This window comes from Eupeodes corollae, chromosome 1 (assembly GCF_945859685.1).
Source record: "Eupeodes corollae chromosome 1, idEupCoro1.1, whole genome shotgun sequence".
NCBI lineage: Eukaryota > Metazoa > Arthropoda > Insecta > Diptera > Syrphidae > Eupeodes > Eupeodes corollae.
In genome coordinates this window covers 113,357,627-113,376,763 of record NC_079147.1, presented here as the reverse complement: position 1 = coordinate 113,376,763, position 19,137 = coordinate 113,357,627, and the positions used below count along the sequence as shown (strand labels likewise).

At 34.6% G+C, this 19,137-nt stretch overlaps 2 protein-coding genes across 2 annotated transcripts; both read left to right on the top strand.

The window, feature by feature from the left end:
• The first annotated feature begins 7,198 nt into the window (after nt 1-7,198).
• Nucleotides 7,199-13,840, top strand: LOC129942149 (single-strand selective monofunctional uracil DNA glycosylase). Its single transcript, XM_056050961.1, has 3 exons — nt 7,199-7,616; nt 7,726-7,989; nt 13,565-13,840. The coding sequence occupies exons 1-3, from the start codon at nt 7,323-7,325 to the stop codon at nt 13,838-13,840; spliced, it is 834 nt and encodes a 277-aa protein (XP_055906936.1). The 5' UTR covers nt 7,199-7,322.
• Nucleotides 13,841-13,940: 100 nt separating this feature from the next.
• Nucleotides 13,941-14,672, top strand: LOC129942150 (tRNA-specific adenosine deaminase 2). Its single transcript, XM_056050962.1, has one exon. It carries the CDS (start codon nt 13,941-13,943, stop codon nt 14,418-14,420), a length of 480 nt encoding a protein of 159 aa, XP_055906937.1. The 3' UTR covers nt 14,421-14,672.
• Nucleotides 14,673-19,137: the final 4,465 nt, after the last annotated feature.

Sequence of the window (19,137 nt, the reverse complement as noted above, 5' to 3'; positions counted from 1 at the left end):
ATGCAAGAATAATAGAAAAGTATCTTATTACATGTGTTCGTCCAATATTGGGTTGGAATAATTACATAATGCTCTGCGTAATTTGAGTCGCTGACTTGCGTAAACTTCATCACAACTCCCTTCAAAAAACAATTCCGTCTAAGTCATAATTGCTTAAATTTTTGTTGCCTTGAAAATCCTGAAATAAAAGTATTTTGTTTGCATGCATTTTATTTTATTTTATTCTATGAAGAGAATAAAAAAACATACCTTTTATAATTATTTTTCAAAATTAAAACGTATTTGAGAGTTATCAATGTGTGCAAGGTTTTGGTCTGTTATTTTACTTACTATTGTTAATAATTGTTAACTTTTTAACAACTTCTAGGTACATCAAACCGTTGTGTTATATCTGCTAATTTATGCCAAAAAAATAAACATTTAAAGAGATAACTCCTACGAGAACGTAATGGCAATATGAGACGGTCTTAATGACTTCTTCAGGACCTTAAACTGATCACTATGCTTCTCCGATAGTGACGTGGATTCCAGCGCAGATAAGATTACAAACTTAATTCTTTGTGGGCAAAATCTATCAAACCCAAAGAAAACTCATGGTCTTTTCGAGCTGGAAAGAGGTTCGGATTTAAAAACCAACCCCACTGAGGAAAATCGGAATAAGTTCAAATAAGCTAGAAAGACTTGTGACGGACATATTCGACGTAATAATTGTTTGCTTAACGCTGCCAAAGCTACTGATTAAGCTTTTCCATTTGTCATATTTTACTAGTCTCTTTCCGAGGAGATGCAAAACAGCAGTTGTCCAGTGTACCTTAAAAAGGCGAATCCTCCTCACCCTTTAACTATTGTCCAATTGCACTTACGTCGCTTCCACGTCATGGAAAAGCTGAACAATTTTCAGCTTAAGAAATGTCTTGAAGAACGAAATCTTTTTGATAACCGGAAGTATAGCTTTCGTAGTAATAATTCTATTGGCAATCTCATGGTTTACCTCACCGAACAGTGGAACAAATACTTACATCGTTTTTGAGAAAGTAAGATTAATATACTTGATATTTCCAAGGCCCTTGATAGGGTTTGGTATCAAGCTCCTTTATCGAAGATATGGACATTTGGTATTAATGAATCTCTTCTTCGTTAGGTTAGAAATTAGAAATTACCTTTAGGACCGTTCAAATCTGATATCGAAAATATAAACTTTGGTTTGCCACAGGGCTGTTCTTCGGATGTGGACTGCCAACCGCAGTGTACAATAAGCTCATTAAATTTCAATCTTGACAGCATTGTCCAACGGGGAATATAAAACCATGTAGAATTTAATGCTTTGAAAACTAAATGCTGTCTACTATTTCAAAAGCGTAACCCTCCCCCAATGCCACAATACGTGGGTGGTACTTACTTCGAGGAGACTGAACAGCTTTCAGTTCTAGGTTTGAGCATAATTGGGAAGGGTCAGATGACATAAGGGACATAGCTGCCAATTAAGGTAGGTTTAACGGAAAGTTGACTAGAAAGTTAGCCAAGAAAAATGTCCCTATATATTAAGTCAAGTCTAATTCTATCAAAATGACAGTTTATCATGTTTTTTCATTCAACCGAAAGCTGAACTTTATTAATCTATGGTTTATTTATTTTCTGCACAACTTCATTTAGTGCTTTCTATTAAAGGGCTCCTTGTCAATTCGGAAAAGAAATAACTAGTATTTCTTTACAATACAAAATACAAATTATGATGGACTTGTGGCTTGCTTGAGGAATGTTTTGTAGACAATGATTTTATTGGTAGTTTTTGAACAATAAGCTGAAGGTCAAGGTTAGTGAAGTAAAGGTAAAGAGTTTGAAGTTTATGACACTTGAAAAACAAACTAGTTGCATTCAGGGGCGATTCCTCATAGTTAGCTGGTTTAGCGGCGCTAAACCAAGAATTTTAGAATAAATATAATTTTCTACTATGTATATTATTTGGTTAATGTTAAAAAATTCAGTTGCAGTTACAATATATGCAACTTTTCTACAAATCTTCATTTTATGAAATAAAACTCGCATACAATAATTTATCTTAAAGCATTGGGCTTTGGGCATCGCGAAAATTTGCGCTACCAAATTTCATACATTCATTTCATGAAATAAAACTCGCATACAATAATTTATCTTAAAGCATTGGGCTTTGGGCACCGCAAAAATTTGCGCTACCAAATTTCATACATTCCACACACACAGATTTATGCACACATTCGAAAAAAACCCTATAAAAATAAACAGAAGGGTGAGCGCAAATAAAAGCGATAACCCGGCGAAGTATACGACACATAAAAGGCACACAACAATGACACAAAAGAAAAGTTGCACGAGTCGCAACCATGAGTTTGATGTCTCCTTTCCTTATACATCGTATGGGCTATGTGAGGAAAAACAAGACCGACGACGAATCGAACATGGTCGTCGAACACGGCGAAAATTCATATCATATCATGTTCGTTTTTAAAAGGAGAAAATTGTGTTATCTATTTTAATTTGTGTGAAAATGAGTATGCTAGCGAACTTGGCCCAGTACTACGACAGGAATATGTTCGTTGTTTAGCGCTCTTTTTAGAGATAATACTGATTTTTGGTGTCGACTGTGTGGGGAAGGAGAAAATGGAACACAGGTGGTGTTTGAAGTTAGTAGGCGGATTTTTTAAATGTTAAATAAGGAATAGTTTTTGTGTGAAAGCGTTTTTTATCTTGTGACTTAAGCAAGTGCATTTTATTATAAATAGTGTTTTATTAGTTGAATATTGGATGTGTTATGATCGGTATGATTTTTATGTTTATATTGCAATTATTATTAACATAATTCCATACAAATTCATACATGCTAGAGGGAAGGCTATTTGATTTTTTTAGAACAGCTCAAATCAAAACAAGCATTTAGTTTTTAAGGGAACACATTTTTTTAAATAACAGTAGTACCTACTTACAACTAAGAACTATAAGCAGGCTCAAGTGAAACTATTAAGTTAAAATTTGGAAACAAATGAATAAAAATCAGTTTGAAGTGTAATTTTTCAAAGTTTTAATTAAGTATCTACAATACATACATTTCACTTTGAAGCCATGAAATTGTAATTCTTTGGCCATCTAGCTGGTTGGAATTATTAACCACTGTAAGTATAAAGAGCAGTGAATTCCAATCGACTGTTTTACTTTTAGCATGTATGAATCGGTACACTGTACGACTTAAGGATGGTGATTCAGATTATTTGTTGTTATTTTTTTTTTAGATTTTGGATATTTTCGATTTAAATAATTATATATTAAAAAACAATTATTTAAACAATTTTGGGCATTTATAAAATAATGTATCAATCAATATACTTAACTATACCATCATAATTTTCAATTTTTATAACTTGTGTATGGACACATTATATCCAGTTTTAGGCTATATCTACCTACTAAGTAGTTTTAAACAGATTCTTCTTAGTATGTTTAAAAATAGATACTTCATTTTAATGATATTGGTTTAACAATAGGAACTTTTATTTTGATAGGAATTGAAATGGAATCCAATACTTATCAAGCAAAGACCATAATTGAAGAATTACTAGAAAAACCATTTCGAACAAGATCGTTTTCGGAGAAGCTAATAGTAGTCAATAATGGGCGTCCATGTCCAAAGCTTACAGATTTAAAATCAACACATAAGGAAAGACACAGAGAGTATACTCGAACCTTTAGCGAAAATCAATATTCCCTTTACCAATGGCTAGCTGGTTGCGAGAATAAAAAGAAATTGTTTTGTTGGCCTTGTTTGCTTTTTTCTAATATCTGTTCCCCCTGGAGTTCTTCGGGTGTGGAAAATCTTAACACCCTTACTACACTTCAAAGAAAACACAAACTAAGTGCCTCCCATTTGCAATGTGTAATTAAACTAGCTACCTTTGGTCAGACTAGGATAGATGAAGCCTTAAGTTCCCAGTTAAAAGATGCTAATACGAAACATAACATTTTGGTGAAAAAAAATCGTGAGGTGTTGAAACGTCTAATAGATGTAACATGCTTTCTTGCAAACCAGGAGTTGTCATTTAGAGGCCACAATGAATCAAGTTCATCTTTAAACCGAGGCAACTATATTGAACTACTTAATTTACTAAAAATATATGATCCAATTCTATCTCAACACCTTGAAACATCAACAGTTTTTAAAGGAACCTCAATGGCTATCCAAAATGATTTAATCAAAGCTGTTGCTGACCTTTTACGCGATCAAATTTCCGATAGAGTCAAACAGTCAGAGTTTGTTGCAATTATGCTTGATGAGACTTCTGACATTCAATTAAAGTCCCAATTATCCATTGTTTTCCGATATTACTTAAATAAAAAAATTCAAGAAACATTTGTTGGATTTATCGATGTAAGCTCAGGGCGGACTGCAGAGGATTTATTTAAAATAGTCAAGACACTCTTGAAAAAATATGAAATTCAAGATAAACTTGTTGCACAGACTTACGACGGAGCTTCCGTTATGAGTGGTCATTTGAATGGACTTCAAGTGAAGGTGAAGACTATTTGTCCGAAAGCAACATTTGTTCATTGTTACGCCCACGTTTTAAATTTAGTTCTGTCTCAAGGATTAAGTAATATAAGAGAGTGTAGGATATTTTTTAGCACTCTGAATGGCATTGCAACGTTTGCATCACATTCAAGCAAAAGAACGTATGCTTTAAAAGAAGTGTTAAAAAAAAAAATTCCAGGGTTAGCCACAACAAGATGGAGCTTTAGTTCTCGACTTGTAAATATAGTCCACTCCTACAAAGAAAACGTTCAACAATATTTTGAAGGCATCCAAGAAAATGTGACAAATATATGGGACAGTAATGATCGAATGGCTGCAACGGGTTATTCTAAATTTTTGAAAACCTTTGATACAGTCTTTCTGTTGAATGTGTTTTCAAAACTTTTTGCACATTCAGATGTACTGTTTAATACCTTACAAAACCCAAACATAGACATTGTGTTTTGTACGAACCAAATTCAGAAAATGAAACAATTTCTTGAAGTGCAAAGGAACGAAGGGTTCGAAGATATTTGGCAAGCAACGTTGCTCACTGTCCCAGAAGATGAAAAAAGAAAATCAAGAAATGATAACATGCTCTCGAGTAAAATAAAATATACAAAGTTGTTTTTTGAAATAATAGATAACTTACTTATGCAAATATTAGAAAGATTTTCATCATTGGAAAATCTGAAGTATTTTGATTTACTTAATGGGAATAAATTAAGTAATTATTCCAACAAAACTAATTTTCCGGAACCATTAATACGCAATTTAATAGAAAACTATCCAGATATATTTGAGTTCACGGTATTAAAAAACGAATTAACTGTGTTTTATGAAAATATTCAATGCGTACAGCCAATGACCACCTCAACTGGATCATCAAAGATGATAACCCCACTAGATGTCTTGCTCTGGATAGAAGAAAATGTAGCTCACAGTTTTGAGCAAGTTTACAGGCTTTCAAAACTGATCTGCACCATACCAGCTTCAACGGCTTCTGTGGAGCGTTCCTTTTCAGCTTTGAAAAGAATAAAAACGTATCTTCGAAATACGCAAGGGCAAGAACGTTTAGTAAATTTAGCACTTATCTCTATTGAGAAAGACATTTTAAGAGAACTCAAAGAAAACGTAAATTTTTATGATAAAGTCATAGACAATTTTATAAAAGTTGAAAGAAGAATGGATTTTATTTACCGCTGAGCAAATTTTTACTTTTTTTTTTAAATGTTAGATTTTATATTTCGTACGGAGTTTATTTTTGTGTTATTATCTTTTGTTTGTGTTGCTCGTTATTATTTTTTTATTTATTTATTATTTAAGGATTTATTGAACTATCGTTTTGAATAAAATGAATTATTATTTTTGAAAAAGTATTTTGATTTTCTAAAAGACCAGTAGCTAACCCTAAAATTATGACCAGGAATCGCCACTGGTTGCATTGTGCTAAATTTACGTTCAAAAAATGAAGTTGACTGCAAATGAAGTCCCTTATGTTGTCTGAACCTGCCCATTGTTATGGAGTGATCACATATTAGACATTGCCAAGAATTCTGCTAAGTGTTTAGACTGTAAAGTCTGAGGAATTATTTTCCAGGCTCGATAATTTCCACTCATTAAAATGTGCAGTTATTCAAAACCAGTGCATCAGTTTTTTCTTTCTAATCCTATCTTCCTTTCCTTATTGCTCGAACTTTGTCTAATCAATATACATATGTGTTTTCATAACTCCTTTGGTGCGAGAACAATATAAAAAACAGTGCCATTATAGTGGTTTTTATGGTGGCGGAACCTAGTGATTTGACTTTTGGATACAAAAATACTAACACCACGGTACGGCAAACGTAAGAAAAAGTTCATCAAATTGGTAAGAGATAGTAAATCGTCTTTAAAATTTAGTGAATTGCTAAAAATGTCTTAAATTTTGGGCCGTTTAATTTTTTTTTTTTATTTGGTAGTTTCGTGGAATGACAATTTCTAGCAATTTCGTTCTTAAATGATTCTAACAAATCCTAAAAATTCATAACAATGACTATTGTTACTTCGTTTGTTGTAACAATAGTTAACGAAAACTTTTAAAAAAAACCTCTGTTTCGCAGGAAAAAATGTTGATAGTTCCTTTATGAGGTAAAACATTTATCAGGTTTACTATAATAAATGAATAAATTAGTTAACTATAATATTCAAGTTTTGAAAAAAAAAACTGCCCTTGAAAGATATTACTCAATTTGTATTTTTCAAGTATGTAGAAAAATTAAAAAGTTCCCAAAAACCTGCTTGAGAATATGAACGCCTTCACAAGCAAAACAAAATTGATGTTAAAGAACTTCAAGAATTAAACGGGCCTATTCTATTTGATGAATATAAAAGTGAGGTTCAGATGGCGCCGTAGTAACTTTCTACAAAATTTCAGAAACTCAAATTCCGAAAATGTGAATGTGAAAAGGAAAAGCAATAAATAAACACACGAATAAGAATAACAATTAAAATCAATGCCAATCAATGCATGTTTTTGTTTTCGATTTGGCCAATACATTATTTGTGGAAACGCAAAGGTAAATAATTAATTTTCATTTAAATCATCTTGATTTACATTTTGCATATTTCATACTGCCTCAGAAGACTAGAAGAATAATAACTGTCTCCCTACCTATGTAGCTTTTGCTTTGGATAAGTCTGTACCAAAAGTAAACACAACATTGAGCTTACAAACTGCAAATAGTTTTCATTAAACATTCCAAAGTTTCTAAACTCCTTCAAAATTTAAGTCGGAACAAAAATAATGGCAAACTTTAAAAGACAAAACTATAAACCAATAAATGAGATTTATCCAACACATGATTCGTTGACATCAAAATACTTCCCTACCCCATTCTGGAAGCAATTTTTTGATATAGAATGTGACTTGAATAACGAACTGAAAACACTTAAATTCAATAACATTACCCACGTTTATAATCCAATAGAATATGCATTTGATTTACATTGTCAGTATTTGAAGAAATTCCTCGGTGGTCATAAGAAATTAATGCTAATTGGAATGAATCCTGGACCAAATGGCATGGCACAGACTGGGGTACGATATGTTCATTCATTCATATTTCATCGCAATATTTATTTAGATCTTAAAAGATCAAAGTACCTATCGAAATATACTTTTAAATGTTTGTTTCTTTATGTCTTAGATTCCTTTTGGTAACATAAACACTGTTAAGAACTCAATGCATATTGAAGGTTATATTGAACAACCACCGTTGGTACATCCGAAGCGACCAGTCAAAGGCCTAGCGACCAGCATTGAAGAACCGAGTGGTGTTCGTATTTGGACTCTGATTGAAAAATTAGCTGGAAGCATAGATATTTTTAGTCAGCAATGTTTTATGCATAACTTTTGTCCGCTGGCTTTCTTTGATTCCCAAGGAAAAAATATTACACCCGGAGAATTGAAGGTAAACTATGCTTATTCAATCCAAAAAGTACCAAACTATTAAAATATCAAACAAATTTAATTTATAATTAAAGTAAATGTTTGAAACCTTAACCTTCGTGTACGCTTCTTGCAAAAATTGGCCACTAATGGTCAAAATAGTCATCTAGGCGGACTTAAACTGTTTTGTAGAATCTAATCTGTGGAAAAACTATGACAAAATGAGTCTTGAGGAAAAAATTGTAAAGCTAAAGCTAAAACATGTATTATTAGGTTTAATATAGAATTTGTTTGATTAAAAACAAGCTTTAGGTAAAAATTAGATGTCTTCTATAAATTGCTATTTCAAAATACTCCATTAAGCTTTGGCATGATTTTCAATAATAGCTCTAGCTAGAGTGGGCGTGGTTATTTCTTTATCTGAAACTCTCGCAACTGAGAGGCTATTAATAGTAGAGCGTTTCTTTATGGCCTGTTCGAAAGCACGTTATCTAAGGTTTGCCCTATGACTAGTTCAGTGTCAACAATACAGTGGACAAAGCAAGAGCGCGCGTTCGTCGTGGAGGCCTACTTTTCTTTCAGCTGTTCGATCATCGCAATTCAGTGTGCTTTCAGAAACCATTTCAATATCGCACCTGCAGGTCGTGTGCCTGATGACAAATCGATTTGTTTGTTGGTGAGCACGTTCAGGGATACCGGTAGTGTGCAGAAGAAACAGGACAGGAACCATCAGGACGCTCGAAAACATCGAAAGGGTGAGGGTGAAATCCCCTAGGCGAAATCCCCTTCATGAATAACTTAATTTTCACCCATACAAATTGTCAGTGGTACAACAACTTAATCTACGCGGTTATGTTGCGCGAAATAATGCTTGTGAAGCCTTCCTCGAAAACCTGCCTCAGGACGCCCTTGTTTTCTTAAGTGACGAGGCACATTTCCATATTTCATGTGTTGACAAACAAAACATGAGATATTAGAGCCCCACCAACCCGAGAGAACGTCATAAGCTACCTCTGCATACAGAATGTGTGACTGTTTGTTTTGCAATATCCAGAAATCTGCATTATTAGCCCATGGTTCTTTGAAGAGAACGAAAGAACAATTACGGTCAATTCGGAACGTTAGCCAGCATGATTGTGGATTTTTTTCTGACCAAACTTGAACGCAAAAAGGTCAATGAATATTTTGCGTAACCACTTCCCCGAACGGCTCATCTCTCTTTGATCTTCAGCGGCCAGCACGATCGTCGGATTTAGTCCAATGTGATTTTTTCCTGTGGGACTACCTCAAATCATTTGTATACACTGATCGTCCAACGGCCATTCGTCATGTTTAAAATAATATTTGTGCTGCTATCGCCGACATAAGCACAGATATCTGGAAAAAGTGGAAAACAATTTCAAATTCCGACTATCTCAGTGCATTGATGCGAACCGTGGCCACCTTCGAGATGTCGTTTTTAAAACCAAATAAAATAAAACTTTAAATGTACTTTTTGTGTTTTTAAAATAAGGAAGTAACCACGCCCCACCCTGTACTTATTTAAGGTTTGTCTTCAGTTGATGTGCGAATATAACCAGGTTTATTAGTGATGATGACTTTCATATTTTATTTCAAAATAATGTACATATGTATATTAGCTAGCTTATTACTTTTTAAGGGAATCGATAGAGAGTAGAGATGGTGCTCTGACCTCTTAGCAGATGATACGGATATTTTTGAGATATCTGAGTGAACTCGGTTTTCAGTTCGGTATAGGATAAAATGTTGAAATTGAACGCACTATAGTGTGCAAAATAATTATGGAAAGGGTCACACAATTATGGGAAATTCTCATTCATATAAGATTTGCGTTGGAAACCGATCAAAATGGTTAGAAAATTACACGCTTTTTGAGCTATCGATTGTATGTGTATTGCTATCTGAGGAATACATCAACCGGCAGGTTGATTGCTGCTTTAAAATTTAATAATATGCCTGCTTTCCTCTTTTTCTTTGTTGCTAACGCCATCAGCCTTAAATGATAATGTTCCTGCCCCATTATGTGACAATTCGGAAACGTCATAATCCATATCATTAACAATGAATGCTCCAATCCGTCATACACCGACGAACATTTTGAACAACTCATCTTAAAACTGCATCCGAATTTCGCTCCAAATAGTTTAAGGGTAATTACCATGAAACAAAACAAAATGGAATCTCATTCTCTATTTTATCAGAACTCAAAACTGTAAAAGAACAAAAACTGCAATTTTTATCTAAACTTGCCCCATCGAAAAATGCCCTTGGCATTAAAAACTATTTGGCAGATAAACTTGGTAAAACGTTCATCCTAAATATGGGGAAAATTGTTTATCGAAATAACCCTTAATATGTAAATTATGTATTAAGTATTTGTTAAAGTGGCAAAGTAATTTAAAGAAGAAAAAGAATAGTTAACAATAAATATGTGTTACTATGACAAAAGAAAACAATTAAGAATTAGGTACTTTAAATAAATGTTCAAAATATTTAAGTTTATTTTTTGAAGTAAAAAACCGAAGATGGTGAAGTAGTGGAAAGGTTTCGCAGAATATGGACTTTTAGTTTGGTTAAAACCGAAAAAGTCGAACTCTAAGAAGTTCAAGTTATGGAATATTGGTCTTTTTTTATTTAAGTAGATACTTCAAAACAGACTCAAATAAGAATTTCTGTAATTATTTGCATGGGAGACATAGCGTACCAGCAATTTCCAACCATACTCCCCGTTCAAAACACGTAAACATTCTTCCGACGAAAAGAAGCTTTTCACTAATTGAAGTCTACGGATTTCTTGTAAAATAGGACAAGTTGCAAAAAATTGTAAACATCTTCGTTTTGGTTTGAGTTGCATAGTGAACAAATTGCATCTATGTCAGTTCCATGTGGCCTGTAGTAGAGCTCAAGAGTTTCAGTCCGTATTTTGAATATAAAACTTATACCAAAAGCAGAAAGGTACTCACAGAAATAATAATAATCACCCAAAGTTAAATTAAGACGGCTATACGTTGCTCTAAAAAGTAATTCCCTAGCCTTTTCGAGATTAGTTTTGTACATTTTCTCATCAACCATCGAAATGCGGTTGTAAAAAGTATTTCTCCATTCTTCTTCCTTGTTTGCATTTAGATTCATTGGTAAATTATGTGCTGTGGAAAGAGAATGCATATTTCTAAAAGGGGAATATCCATAATGGAGTGATATAAGCAGGATTTGATTGTGCAGATTACTATCAGGTCTATGCATATCTTTAATAAGATAGTCTGCGTTGGCCTTTAAATTTCTAAAATATACTTGCGGAAACCCGTAATCTACATATATGGCGTAATTAGGCGTGCAATGTGGCAGCCGGAAGATTCTCTTGAAAAAGTATCTTTGAATGACTTCCATATCCTCTACAAATTGGTATCCATACACTTGATTCCCATAACAAAAGCAACTGTTCACAGTAGCGTCAACAACCTTAAATTTCGATGTAAGGTCCACGAAGCTTCGTGACCAAATCGAGGTTATAGCTGATTTGGCTGTCACCAGCTTCTCTTTAATATGATTTTTAGTGTTCAAATTATGAGTGATAGTAAAACCAAGATGTTTATACTCGCTGACAAGTTCAATGGTGGTAAAATCTAATATCCAATTTCGTTCCGTTCCATTATTATCTGAACGGTTTTGAGGTTTAAAAATCATAATTTTAGATTTAGAAAAGTTAATTTTGAGATCCCACGAATCGCAATGTTGTTTAAGTTTATTTATCTGAATCTGCAATGTCACTGGGTTATCAGAGAACACCACCAGTTCATCAGCATAGAGCAAAATCTTTAAAGATAAATCGCCATAGTTTACGCCTCCCGGTATTTTATTTTCAATATCATTCAATATACAGCCTTGTGGAATACCTGTTTCGGGTTTAAAGGATTTTGACATAGATATACCATTACAAACCATTGGGGGCGTGTTTAATAAAAGTTGTTCATAAATCCCAATAAATTTGGTTGAAAGACCAATAACTGTTAGCTTATATAAAAGTGATCTTCTGTTGATGGTATCAAAAGCAGCTTTAAAGTCGACGAAAAAAGTGTATAGTGGCTTCTTTTTGTCGATGAAATGCCTGGCAATGGTCGTAAGACCAAAAATTTGATCAATCTTTGAAAGGTCCGCCCGGAAACCAGCCTGATAAGGACTCATCAAATTATTTCTTTCAATTCAATTCACAAGCCTAACGTACAACATTTGTGCAAACAGTTTTCTTAGTGAGCCCAGAACTGAAGTGCCTCTATAATTTTCTGGTGAACTCGGATTACCCTTTTTATATATAGGTAATATTGTAGCCAAACGAAAGTAGCTCAGAAATGCCTCTTCTGTTAACATTGTGTTTAATAACCCAAACACACACGATCGAGAAATTCAGGAGTTGAATTCTTACAGAATTCGATAGGAATGCCATCCAAACCAGATGCTTTGTTATTTTTCATTCTGCTTAGAGATGCCAACATCTCAACCATGGTAAAATGAGAGTCTAGCTCACCGATTGAAACATTTTGCAGGGCAAAACTGATAGAATTCTGGTCAGGATCTAGAAGTAGTAAAACTTCAAAGTATGTGGCCAGGTCGTCAACACTAAAACTTTAAGACGATGACTTGCTGCGACCTCCCAAAATCCGTACATTGTACTAGAATGACTTTGAGTCCTTACAGTCCACAATTTTCCAGCCGGTTTGAGTAATATTAATTGCTTTTTCCGTCTACACAAATCTATTTATTTAATTGTATGTCGTTTTGTTTAGATGTTTTTGAGAAATGTGAACAAGAAGATTGTGTATTTAATGATTTTCGTAAAGTGTTTGATAAGTTTTGTCAGAAAACACTAATTTTGAAACGACAATTTCTTAACTTTGATTTCATCATACTAAGAAAATAGAAAAATAAGTGTAACATTTCTTAATGAATGTTTGAGTCATTTTATTTTGAATTCCGGTGTGCCCCAGGGCAGACATCTAGAAACAATCTTATTTATTTTATTTATAAATGATTTGGTTTCGATAATAAAAAATCGTTTATACTTAAACTTCACTACACTAAATCTGACTGCCTACATTCACGAGAAGACTTCAGGGAATGTTGCAGTAAAAATTACAAGCAAAGGTTCAATCTTATTTATCTTCCTTCGTTGACAAACGATAAAAAATATTTACAATAAATGGTACAATATCATCACCATTAGTTCTTATTCGTTTTAACTTTAGATTTAGTGATCGAGCACACGACTCCAAAGATTCAAATTATAGCAGACAGCCTTATGGTTCTCATAGCGTTATTAATAAATTAACTGATATATTAAATAAATTTTATTTTATTTTAAGTTCACAAATGAAAATTTTAAGAATTTAAAATTTAAAATAGTGTTTTATAATAGTTAAGTTTAAAATAAGCATTTATTCAAAAGCATTGTACTCATTTATGATAGCACGAACTTGTTTCTAATGTTGCTTGCAGCTTTGTTTACATATAAAGCCAAACATTTATTTGCTATTCAAAATCTTAAAAGATGCCTAACTAATTAGCTGTTTTAATCTTTTTAGGGTGACGCAAAAGCAGCCGTTCGTGATATTTGTCTTAAGTACTTGGAAAAGGAATTACTATTAGTCCAACCGGAAATAGTAGTAGCAATTGGAACCTATGTGGGTGATTGTATGAAGAGACTAGCAAAACAGTCAAACTACGTTGGATGTAATGTCAACATTTTACAATTAGCTCACCCTAGCCCTCGCAGTTTGAACAACACCAATTGGCCAGATAAGGCCACCAATTTTTTTGAAAGTAACGATCTTTTAAAGTATCTCAAAAACGAAAACTAAACTTCGTCATCCTCTTCAATTTTGTTTTACTTTTTTTCTGCTTGGGAATCTCTCAATACTTGAAATCTAAAACCAAGTTAAAACCTAGTTACTAGAAATTATGGAAACATTTATGGAAGAAGCTTTTGTAGAAGCTCGAAAAGCTATTTCAGTAGGTGAAGTTCCAGTAGGCTGTGTGTTCATTTACCAAAATGAAATTATAGCTAGAGGAAGTAACAATGTTAATGCAACAAAGAATGCAACTCGCCACGCTGAATTTGTTTGCATAGATCAAACTTTGGAATTTTGTAAAAAAAATAATGTTGAATGGGAAAACGTTTTTCCTAAAGTTAGTGTTGTTGTTACTGTAGAACCGTGCATTATGTGCGCTTCAGCTTTATATGAACTTGGCGTCAAAGAAATAGTGTTTGGTTGTGCCAATGATAGATTTGGAGGCAAAACCGTAGTAAACGTTGAAACTTTTTTTGAAAAGAAAATTAAAGTTATTCCGGGAATACGAGCCGACGAAGCGATGGAGCTTCTCAAAAAATTTTACAAGGGGGAAAATCCATCGGCCCCCGTTCCGAAGACTAAAAGATAACAAATTGTATGCAACACTAAACAATTATTTAATGATTGTTTAACGACACATTTTTATTTTTATTTTCAAAAGATGTAAATAAATGAACTCTTATATTTAAGTAAAACTAAAACTAAAATGTAAACACAAATCTACCGATATACACATATGTGAATAAGCAAACACTTTATGTAAATAAATGGAAATAATTTTTGAAAATTTGAGTATGCAATTTATTTAAAGATAATAAAACTAAACTAATGGAACTGCCTAGTATGATGTTTATTCTTGCCATAATAAGGATGAAAGTAATATCTATCGGATTTTCTTTGGTAAATTTATTTGGGTACAAATATTGATCGATTATTTAAATACGTCTGATTTCGTACTTCCGTAGGTTAGTGATACCATTTTTCGTCGTTCATTACTCAAGAACCAGTAAGAGATATCGACTTCAAATAAATTGTGTTAAAACATGAAAACATCGAAAGGTGCAGACTTTCAAACAAATTGGGTCACCCCAAATATCTCAGAAACCGATTACGATGGAATTCGTGTAGGGCTGAATTTTACGTGATACCAAATAAGTACAATTTTTAAAAAGTTTTTTTTTTTTTTTAAATAAAAACAAACTAAACCAATATTTTAAGAATTAAAAATAATGTTACCTCAAAACCTAAAAATAAGGTTTTTGAAATCTGGTAAAATTTTTTAGAAAAATCCAAGAAATGGTTCATAAACTTTTTTTCACAAATCACGAAAACCTATGAAAACAACAAGAATTTTGTATCTCACATAACATTTTGTTGGTAACATTTTTGTTAAAGTTTTAGACAAATCGAAAGACGAATAGAGCTGAGAGCTGAGCCATTGATGTACTTTGAGTACGCTTCTATTGTCTTTGTTCTTGAATGATAAACATGGTTTCATATTTAAATGGAGGAATTGAAATGCGTTATTTCAGAATAATGATGTACATAGGCAGATAAATTCGTCCCTTTAGCGAATAATAAAATAAAGCTACAGATGGTGATCCCGAAACTCGAAGAAAAATTTGGAACTCCACAGTAAATCGGAGTAAATCTCAAATAATGGTCCTTGGCAGCATTACGGGCATTTTATGTGGATGTATGAAAGAGGAAAAGTTGAGATACATAAACAAATTCTTAAGTTTTTCTTCTAAAGTTTGAGTTTGAAGGTGAAGAACTGTTTCCTCCTCTTATACATCCTCAACCATACAGCTTCTGAAAAAGTCATTTGAGAAAACGCCTAACCGAGTGGCGTGCGGTTTCGGTAAGTGAACTATCATAAAAGTGATCCAGGAGCCGTCTGCATTTTTCAAACAGCTTAGCATCACTGGATTGGTTGAAAAAATTTTCCGTAACCTAGAGGCTTCAGAAGTTTCTTCTATCGTGCCACAGAAGGTGGTGAAGTGCATCTTGTAAATTCTTAGGGATTCTTTGTAAGACTCCCAGTTAGAGACTAGTCTAGCGTTCTCTTCTGAGTGAGTCAAGCTCTGAGGCCCACCATTGGGGTTTCTTTTTTCGTCTTATGAGTATAAGAGGGCAAGCAATTTCTAGTGATCTGTTCATAGCTGAGGTGAGGTGATTGACTTTGTTGTCAAATCCTTAGCGTTAGACGAAAGACTAGATAGTCCAGGTTCTAATAAACTTTGTATTAAGGGCCTGTGTGAAGCCCAGTCAATTTTCCGACAGTGGGTTTTCATCCATATTGATATTAAACTATATATCTATGATCAGAGAACGAGTGTTCTTTGGATACTTTCCAGTCCAAGATCATGTGGTTTATAGTATCGGAGACAAGAATTATCTCTGTGACTTCTTGTTGAGTTTAAGTGATGAAGGTTGGTTCATTTCCAGCATTACTTACTAAGAGGTTAGTACCAAGAATATAATCAAAAAGAGATTTACCTCTGTCGTTGATATTCGTACTCCCCCATACCGTGTGATGAGTTATAACATCAGTACCAATAATTAGGCGGTTCCTTTGCCGTTACGCTTCAGCGATGATTCTTTCAAGGGTTTTTCCTGGGAGAGGGCCAAGGTGGTCTTGGCCAAGAAACGCCGACACTAGCAAGAAACTTCTTTTGGTTGTTTCCAGCCTAGGTACGGCAGTGGTACCTTTGTCACTGAAATTATGACGTAGATATACATTAATGTACGCTTCATTAGTATGCAAGATCTAGGTTCACCTTTATCGGTGTGTAGTACCCAGGAGCCTTGAGTCCGCAAACAAATGATCTCACAATAAATGGCTATTGGATCAGGACAATGTATTCCCCATTTCTTGCCAGGCGGAGCAAAAGTCAGGCCGAGGACTTTATGGAGTGTTGGAGATTAATCTGTACTAACTGCAGCATTTTGGCTATAATGAGACAGACCAACCTCAACCACGGTTTTGTTCTGATCCTCTGTGTCTGAGCATGAACCCAAGAGTTCGTCCTCGCTCAGAAGAATCATGTTTAAATCGTCCTTAGTCTCCATTAAGGATGGAATGATTTCGACTTTTTTAGAGGGTAGAGTCGTGATTGGAGAGGTCATGGGTGCATCGTCACCCTCTGGTGGGAGAGAATTTGGTCCGCTATCAGCGATAGCCTCATCTTTTTTGTATATTCGAATTTTGATGGATTCGAAACTATAATTTAAAGAGCCATTTTCAGCGCTAGTGGATCCAAGGATTCTTTTTTCAGTACTACAATGGCACTCCTTTAAAGACCCTTCACTTCCTCTAGCTTGGCGATCTTCCAGTTGTGCAAGACTACCTAGGATTGTACCAACTATTTATTGGTTTTTGGAAAATTTCATTCAAAGGTTTGTATTAAAAGATAGCTTGTCAAATTGGAAGAAATGCCTTTTCAGAACTATACAATATAAAAACGTAATGAGCTTGTAGCATCTAAGAGAAGTTTTTTCCTTACCAACAACTAAAGTTGTTTGTAAAGTAGAATTCAAAGCGTGAAATTAATATCACAAAAAAAGTAATATTATTGCACTTGATATTTCAAAAGCATTTGGTAGGGTCATGAATCCCTCCTTCATTGGATTAGTAATTACCTTTTGGATTGTTCAATACAAGTAGTATTAGATAGGTTCAAGTCTGCAAATAATAAAGTAAATGCTTGTGTGCCCCAGGGCTCTGTTCTATCTCCAACACCCTTTCTCATTTTTTCGATGAGACTACAACTGCACTTCTCAGACACAAAAGTAGACTTCTGACAAGGCTTAAACGCTTGTACCGGAGCTTCATTGACCCAAACAATCTGGAGATTTGGCATTGAAGTCGTCGATAAAAAACGTAAGCAAATTGATCAAATAAAACTACCGATTAAACATTAATTTGTACTGGGACAAAAAAATCGGGCTGTTAATTCTAGTGACCCGAGTATGTTTCCTTAAATTAACAAGATCTTTAGGAGGAATGATCAGAACGACCTTCCTTGTCTTAAGCTTCAGAGGACGACAGAGAATAGAGACGTAATTCTGAAAGCAGGAATAGATCCAGGAGATGCCGTCTTGGACGATGACTTTTTTGTTGTCGAAGATCCGCAGGAGAAAGCAGAGGCGGTAGGGGCTGTTTTCCTGCAAGTGTACAAGGCGAATTGTAGCATTCGCCCTAATCACGACCTGAAGAATAGAGCCCTGCAGCACTACTTCTACCTGCGTAACTTACCAGGTTCAATGACGAAAACTTGGCATATGCCACCATCGTCGAGCAAAACGGGGATAATACCCTATTAGTCACGAAGATAGAGCTCCAGCAAATCTTCGATTGATTAAAAAAAAGAAGTCAGCAAGTTTCGATGGTGTATCCAACATTGTACTACGACATTTACCTCAGGAAGCTGTGGACATAATCCGGATAATCAGTTCGGCTTCGAGGCGGGACATGACACTATTCATGCGGCGTTTAAGCTTGTTTCTGATCTAAAAGGCAATATAAGGGTGCTTGTCTGGGTAACTTGGAGAGAAGTATGTAAAGTTAAACACTTTTACAGGGTGACTTCGACAATATATGACTGAAAGTTGAAAATCTACTTTCAGAAATGCGAAGCTTTTCTGTTTAGGACTCCGCTGTGGACAAATCTAGTGATCGTTGGACCAAATCGACAGCCACTTTCGAATAAAAGTGTAGTAAAGTACCTTGGCATCTGCTTGAATCAGTACTTGTATTTCGACAGACATATGTATAAATGCTGCTCTGGCCAGATCTAGGGGAGCCTTTGTTTGACAAAACGGTTACTTTTAAGCAGCAGGTTGAAGGTGATTTGCTAAATGGCCCTTATCCGGACGATGATTGCCTATGGGTGCCCTGTATTGTTCAACGTTGCTACAACTCAAATTCGAGAGTTATGTCGCCGACTAACAGCTTAATTTTTGGGGCTTACTACCCCAACAATAAGAGACGAAAGTGCACGTTTAAGTGGCAACATTCCGCTCGAAGCTTTCCTCAATTTAGACAATAGAGGGCTGATACAGGATAGAGAGGCGGTTCCGCTAATCTACCACGTCAGCCGCAAAACTGTAGATAGGCGACTTCATTTAAGTCGAGACGTTCGTCGTCACACTGGACAGAGCTGAGCGCTTTCGGTTCAGTAAGACTGTTTTCAATAGGAACCGAAGAGATAGGGGGAAGCAGGAGAACCAGTTTAGGTGGTTTCAAATTGAGAATGTCATTTAAAGTTGTCTAGGGCGTTTGGTCTTGGCTGGCTTGTATAGGT